Source organism: Chinchilla lanigera, unplaced genomic scaffold, assembly GCF_000276665.1.
Source record: "Chinchilla lanigera isolate Chin_1 unplaced genomic scaffold, ChiLan1.0 scaffold00025, whole genome shotgun sequence".
Lineage (NCBI taxonomy): Eukaryota > Metazoa > Chordata > Mammalia > Rodentia > Chinchillidae > Chinchilla > Chinchilla lanigera.
Window position 1 is genome coordinate 21,861,512 of NW_004955426.1, and position 7,839 is coordinate 21,869,350.

The 7,839-nt window shown below is 40.4% G+C and overlaps 1 protein-coding gene across 3 annotated transcripts in view; it reads right to left on the reverse strand.

Annotated features, from left to right (window-relative positions):
- Positions 1-6,364: 6,364 nt before the first annotated feature.
- The window catches only part of LOC102014378 (chromosome unknown open reading frame, human C5orf42), a gene marked incomplete at its 5' end in the record, with an annotated part of 124,014 nt that continues 122,539 nt past the window's right edge, over positions 6,365-7,839 (reverse strand). For all 3 annotated transcript variants that reach the window (XM_013514958.1, XM_013514959.1, XM_013514957.1), the window contains 2 exon segments: positions 6,365-6,679; positions 7,099-7,277. In XM_013514958.1, coding sequence (XP_013370412.1) covers positions 6,506-6,679; positions 7,099-7,277 — 353 coding nt within the window. In that variant the 3' untranslated portion in view covers positions 6,365-6,505.

The following is a 7,839-nucleotide window of genomic DNA, read 5'->3' on the forward strand; positions in this document are numbered from 1 at the left end:
CACACATAAGGGACCAAAACACATTTAGCCTAAGGGAAGATCTCTAACCTCTCTCTCCTTTCCTAGCTGTAGTCATCATTTATGTGTATAGGAGAAGGAAATGCTTTGATAATAAGCTGTGGACTTTGAAACTGTTATTGTATAAAATGCTATGTAATGATTTTTTGGGTTTCAGACAGCTAGGATTATCTGTCCATTATAGAACTTTAACAAGCACTGGTCACTCTGCCAGCTACTTAAATGCTCTTAGATCAGTTGCCACTCTTAAAGCAGAGGACAGGTTTCCCCAGCACCGTCTGATGAACCCCCACTGAAGCCAATGACCAATGGAATGTTGACCAGACAGGCAGCTGGATTCCTTTCTGGAGTCAGATCTCTGGTTGCATGGACTAGTAAAAACAGCAACTGAGGGGTCATGGCCAGAGTTATTCTCTGGCAAATACCCCAAGTTTCCTCAGTGAAAACTGGCTCCTGACTGCCCACCTGGGTAACCAGCACAAAAATCTCCACTTACTTAAAAAAAAAAAAAAACCTCCACTTATTTATCATACTTTTCTCTTTGCTAATAAGTTACAAACTTGGGGCCGGGGATATAGCTTGAGGATATAGCTCAGCAGTATAACGCCTACCTGGCAAGCACAAAGTCCTGAGTTCGATTCCTGGCACACACACACACACACACACACACACATTATAAACTCCCAAGTTTTCTCCAACTTGCTAGAAGTTAACTTAGAATCACCTTGCTGTTAATCACCAGTTTACAACAACTGTTTTCCTTTCATGGAGGAAAGCATCTATGAGGGGGAACAATCTACATTTGTGCTTTGCATATGCTAAGATAAGAAAGCAATTTTAGCTTTTTTTTCTTTTCATGTGTACATAGAAGGCTGAAGTGTGCTGTTACATGTGAACTGTGATTATGAGGTGATGGATATAAGTTTAATGTGTGAGCTTCAGAGATAAAAAATTTTTTAAACAATATTTTAAAATATAGCCTGGGCTTGCTGCTGAAAAAGGTTGCCTAGATGATTAAGTAGATATTGAGAATGCCTTATAGCTTTGTTGCCCAAGGGACCAGAGGGGGATTTCTCTTGGAGCCATTTTTTTTATTTCTTTCTAGAGGTGATCTCCTTTGCAGGCTGAGAAGTGCTCCAACTACTTCCAACTCACTTTTTGGTATTTGCCCTGTTTCAAAGAACTAGAAAGCAATGGTTTGGTGCTAAGCAATGCTTCCTTCTTTAAACATGATTGTTACAGCTGAGATCAATTGTAACTTGTGCTTATAAAAAATATCTATGGGAGTAAGTACACGAGCTCCCTGGGAAGATGAAATTACATGCCAGTGCCAGGGTGGATAGGCTGGTTGAATTTTGTCTTCTAGTTTCTCTCCACACAGCACCCACCTGCCCTAGAGTGGAGTTAACCCCAAGGGATACCATGAAGGCACAGAAATAAAAAATTAAAGGAGATGACGGATTCTTTTTGCATTTATGTTCACTTTCTTTGCACTAAAGAAATAATCCTGTGTTCAAATGTAAATGTGAGCCACAGGAAAACCAAACACCTCTGGCCCTTAAGGCGTCCACTATCACTGAGCCTGAGGCTACTCTTCCACAACCTTTGGAACCTGAGGATGAGGTTTCCAAGGCAAACTTAATCAAAGCCTCGCCCACTATTACTGAGTCTGAGGCCTCCCCTATTTGCCCTTCAGGTGGAGCTTCTAGGCTAGGCATAATTAAAGCATCCATGAGCTTGTATCCACTGGGAATTTAGAACCATCTGTATTCATTTGCCCCTTTTCTCTCAGTGACCTGAAACATCAAGCAAGATCTAGGAGAGTTTTCAGATGATCTTGGTGAGTATACTGAGGTCTTTGGAAGACTTACTCAGGCCTATAAACTAGATTAGAGTGATGTAATGTTACTCTTAAATGTTGACTTCTAATGAGAGACAATGGGCAGCCTTTAATGTGTGAGTTTTGTAAGTGTATCCCACATTCCTGGGGGATACATATTTTCAGAGTGGGCTTAAATATAGCCTAGCCAGTACTTAGAGATGACTGGATAGAGGAAACCAAAATGTCTTGAAGATCTCTATCCTAGGGCCAAGATTTCTTCTGGGTTATCATCTGCCTCTGTCACTGGAGGCAATAGATCTCTTTTACAGGCTGGAATTTTAAACCTTTGATTGAGAGTAATTTATTAGAAAGTAGACCTAAGCAATGTAATTGAAACATTTTCATTTTCTGTCTCCCTCCCTTTCAAAAAGTTAAGAAAGCCATTCACATAATTCAGTTTGAGTCAGTCATAACTTTTGTCTCTAGAGGCATGTTTTACTAAGGATTAGAGACCCACACTGGGAGAGCTCTTGGTCTTGTCTTTCTGCACCTGAGATGGTTAGCATTAGTTCTTCTGCCACAGTCATTCTTCATTCTCTTCTCCATTGCCCCACCCCAGAGGCACAAGGCAGTTTACAACAGTGTTTGGGCCAACGCAGTTTTGTCTTCTATGGCTGCTGGATTTCAGGGCCAAGTTTCCTGAAACTTGAGACTCCTTTCCTCCTTGGGACCCTTCCAGAGTGAAGCTGACCTTCACTTATCTCTGGGTCATATTCTAAAAAGCTGGTCTTTGATTGATTTAATCCTAAAATTCCTGAAGAATAAATATAAACTCTTTAAGTTTACCTGCCTTTCAGTTGTTAGGCAGAACTGCAGAGATTAACTTCTTTCCCCCTCAAGTATGATACTGGCTGGTTTTTATAGCACAGTGAAGACTGATTTTTTTTACTGATTTTTATAGCACAGATAAGTTCACTGAACAAGATTCCTAGGGAACTTTATGAGTTTAGTAAGTTTGAAACAGAAACAGGTATTAAAGAGTAGGCACAGCCACAGTCCCCACAGAACTACCTCTCTTATTGTGATTTCCCTCTAGAACATCTTGCAGGCCAGCCACAACTCTCAGGGATAATCTCGTCCTACACTCAAACCTGGCCTGCTCACCACCTTGGAAATAGTTAAAATTACCTTTAACAGCCTGTTCCATGGGGGTAAGAATTACATGTGGAAATAAAAACAGCAGTTTTGGCCATCAGCTATGACTAATAACTATGGCTATCAAGGCAACAAGGGGCTTGTACAGCTGGGTATTCCAATCAGATGAACCATCAGCCTAGGACCTGTCTTAAAAACTATCTTTGCTTTCACTGGTGTAGGTTTATACTCCTTCTGATTATTATTACAAGAGATCTCTGCTAAATGACCTACAAAGAGTTCTGACTAGTGCATAGCTACAAACTTAAAAATTATAAAAGAGTATAATTATATTTGGCAAAAATACATGAGTGCACTCTAGCCTATTAACAGTTGTCTTACGTGTGCTTGTCTGTCCAATTTGTGATTGGTTACAATGCTTACAGTTGTTTTTGAGCTCAAATATTTTTTCTTTTTGCCTTTTTAGATTTTTCAAATATTTGTCTATAATTTAAAGTGGCTGAGAGATGTCACTATCATTAAAGACATGCTTCCACTCAGGCTTCCAGCTGATAAAATGGTATCAAGACTGGTTTTACAAATGCATTACATATTGTTTGTGTACAATAACTTGAAAATCTTTCATTGGTAAAAAATAATGTTGTTATGATTGGTTCTTACAGGTCATCAAAAATTTGTTAATATAATGGGGACTCCTTAGGCTTTGGGAAAGTAGACAGGACTCCCCTTGGTGAAGAAAGAAGCAGCTGCCTGAAAAGGTTTTCTTCCAGTCTTTTTTCACTAATGGGCCCCCAATAAATACCAGAGCCTTATATGAGAAACACCTTAATAAATATTGCTAAACATGATTGTGATATGTTTATATTGGTCATCATCAAAAGACTGTTTTCTGTGGGTAAAACAATAAAGTTTTATTAAAAGATGCTCTTGCTATAAAAGTAAGAGACAAAAGTTTTCATACAGGTATGACATTCATTACTGCGAATCTCATGGTGTACTAAATGTATTCATGCCTTCCTGGTGTACAGGTCTTGTAAGATATAAAAACAAGATTTTTTTTTTTACAGTGATAATCTTTACTTTTGGACTCAAACTTTCTCTTGTGCTCCAGCTACTTAAGAGGTACATGTCAAACCAGCATGAGATCATCAGAGGGGGGCTGGGGATTTAGCTCAGTGGCAAAGCACCTGCCTGGCAAGCACAAGGTCGTGAGTTCGGTTCCCGGTACCAGAGAAAAACCAAAAAAAAAAAAAAAAGAGATCATCAGAGGACACTCTTTTAAAAAACTTATGTGATCTTGCTTAGTACGGTGGTGCATGCACATAATCTCAGCACTTGGGAGGTGAGAGGAAGATCACTGCAAGTTTGAGGCCAGCCGGGGCTACAAGGTGAGTTCAAGGCCAGCCTGAACTGCACAGTGAAATCCTGTCTCAAAAAGACTAACAAATCCACAAAAAAACAAAAAACTTACGTGATGTGTATGGCACATGTGTTACTACACTTAGGAATACTCAGGCAGCAAACAGTCCAAACAACATCACACACTAAAATTAGCAGCAAGACAATCTAAATTTCTAAGGTACATTTATAGACCGGTACATTTTCCCTGAATGGCATCCTACTGAAGGGTAATAAACTAGGTCAGAGTTTCTTTCTGTCATTTAATGCTTGTGATCAGATGGAGATGTTTGACTAAAAAAGTTATTTTATCCTAAGATGGACATTTAAATGTGTTTCAAAGATAATATGATTTTCCAGCTAAAATACGATGTGTGGCTTTTGATCTCGAGTTTTCTCTGTAAAACTATATAACTGTTATTTGTTAACATTCTGCAGGGATTCAACTACTAAAACAACCATGGTTGATAAGAAGTAACAGTTCTCTGGCTATACTTTATATTTCAAAGTGCTTGCTATTCAGGTGAGATTGTAATAGTTATGCTCACTGCTCCATCTCCAATAGTAATGTCAGTGATCTTCTCTTCTGGGTGTTCAACAACTAAAGTTTAGAGACCAGAACTAGAAAGGTAACTGGACTAAGAGGACAACCAACATTTGGCCCTAGTCCTTAAGGTCAACCAGGACCCAGGACATGAGAGAACCTTTCCCCAAAATACAACTTTGGTGAGTCACCCAACCTCCTGAGCAAGGAGACTGCTGGACCCCATAGGACAAGAATCAAAAAGGGTACAGTGTGCCAAAGGTGGACCATGAAGAGGAAAAAATCTCCTATTCTTCCACAGAAAGTAACATTGTCTAGCAAGGCTGTGACTCATCCTAATGGCTGACACTGACAAATAAACTGTACACAGTTTCAAAAGTTATGCCCAAGGAGACTTAAATTGCCCTTGAGAGACAGCCAGCGGTTAATCTTGATTAATATCAGTCTCACTTTAACTTAGTCTTAAACGTCCAGCAGAAAAGTATAAACAAAAGATGTACAAAAGGAATACCATAGTAATAAGAGCTAGACATAAAAAGGGGCCCCAGTCAGGGATGGTGGAGCACTGTAACCGTAGCATGCAGAAGGCTGAGGCAAGAAGATCACTTCAACTTCAAGGCCAGCCTGGACTATATAATGAACTCAAGGCCAACCTGAACTAAAAAATGAGACCCTGCACTGATCAGTGAATGGAGGCTTAGGATTGTTACTATCACTCTTTTGAGATTTCCCATTATCTCATTAATGGTGGGCCATCCTCTCCCACTTACTAAGACTAAAATCAAGACTACTAAGACTAAAGATAAGACTACAGATTATTGACCAAGGTTAATGATGTCACCCATGTACCCTTGCTACCATTAGATCAATATTACTCAAGTGACTGTGCTTAAATTTTATTAGTTGATTACAGTTTTGACCCACATTGTACCTGCCTCATGATTGTGCTCTAGAAAACTTCTTTTGAGGGCGCGCTCCTTGGCAACTCATTTGGGACCCCTCATGTGTCTCAGGAGCTATTGATGTTCCCCATTAAAAATAAAGAATTTTTGTCCTATCAGGTTCATCATGTAAGTGTGTTTCTCAAAATACAGAGGATAGTAAAGGAGGAGGCAAGATATGTTTTTTTTTTATTAAAAGTAGCTTAAATATTATACAAATTTGACTTGAAAGGTATTCATTATTTAAAAAATTATGCCAAAGATAGAGCTGAGTGTGGTGCCTGCCTGTAATCCACAGCTGTAATCCCAGCACTCAAGTGGTTGAAGCAAGAGGATGACTATGAGTTCAAGGCCAGCCTGAACTACACAGTGAGGCCCTATCTCAAGAAACAAAACAAAAGAAAACAAAAGTTATCCCCAAAACAAGTCAAAAGCAAAAATGTAATACATCTGTAGTTAAATAAGCCTTTCCCCATGGAGACAAAATTATTGAGAAATGTTTATTTTCCCTTTTCAAATGGCTGATCTAGGTAGTAATATGACGTCAGGTGGTAAATTCACACTGTGCCCTTCAAGTCTTTCAGAACCACACTCATGAGGTTCTGGAAACAGGGTGATATGGAGGTCTTACAGGTCGAGGGCCCACGGGACAGACAGGTCCCCGTCCTCCACGCCAGCCACCATGTCTTCCACGGCATTCCAGTCAAGCTTGCTGAGGATGCTGCCAGTGCTCGCAGACATGCTGTCCGCGCTGCCCACCCCAGGAGGGGGCGCAAGCTCGTCTTCAGTTGGGGACACACCCTGTGGAGGTGAGAAGATAATCAGCTGTGCTCCTGGGGTCGCTCAGCCACCAAGGGCTGAAGGAAATACGAAGGGACCCGGGGCTATGGTCCCCACCACATCCTGGTTGAGAGTGAGCTGAGCAGCGCTTGACACAGATGCTGGTAGTGCAACTGCAGTAGGGGCAGGGTGGACTTGACAGTTGTGCTACAATGATCTGTTCTTTTATTCTGTGGTTTTTAATTTAAAAAGATACAAATCCACGGCGAATTATGAAAAATAAATGCTAGAATACTACGCCAAAAGGATGGATGCTTTGAATCACTATCTTGAACTCACCTAACAATTATTCAGTATTTCCAGGTGTTACAAAAATCAAATACCCAGAACAAGCACTGAAGAGCACAGAGCAATCAGCGGAGGTCTGGAACAACTTTTACCTGTAGAAGAGAGCTGTGACTCTCATAGAGAATCTTGTGGATTTCCTCAGGTAAGGCCCAAGGGCTCACCACCACCTCTTCTCTCTCATACTCCACACACATCTCCTTGGTTACAGCTGCAAGCCCAGCAGGTCTGTGGTTTTTTGCATGCTGCAGACTGCAACCTGGAGCCTTAGAGCCTTTCAAAAGAAGGAACAAAACATGCACTGATTCAGTCATTCATCTGTTAATTTTCTATCAAAGTCAAGGCAGACACTGTACACCTAACAGAGATATCCCTCACTTAACGTCCTGCCATTTAATGACTGTTCAGATTTATGACTGATGGGGGCTGTTCGGACTTTTGACCCACTGCTCCAACTTGCCACAGAAACATTGTTGGCAGTGCTGGATTATGGCGGCTTCTTCTAATTCTGTACTGTAACGTAATACTATCTACAGCTCCTGCTTTTTATTTATTTATTTTTTTAGATAGGGTCTTGCTATGTAGTTTAGACTGTCCTTGAACTATGTAGCCCAGGCTGGCCTCAAACTCATGGCAATCCTCCTGCCTCAGTCTACTGAGTGCTGGGATTACAGGTGTGTGCCACTATACTTGGTTCTACAACTCGTCATTTTAAAATTTATTTTATTTTAAAAATAAAAGAAGGAAAACATTAACAGACAGACAACATTTTACAAAATAGCAAAAGAACAGTACAGACAATACGGAGTTACAAACAAAGTGGTAGGGAATTAACA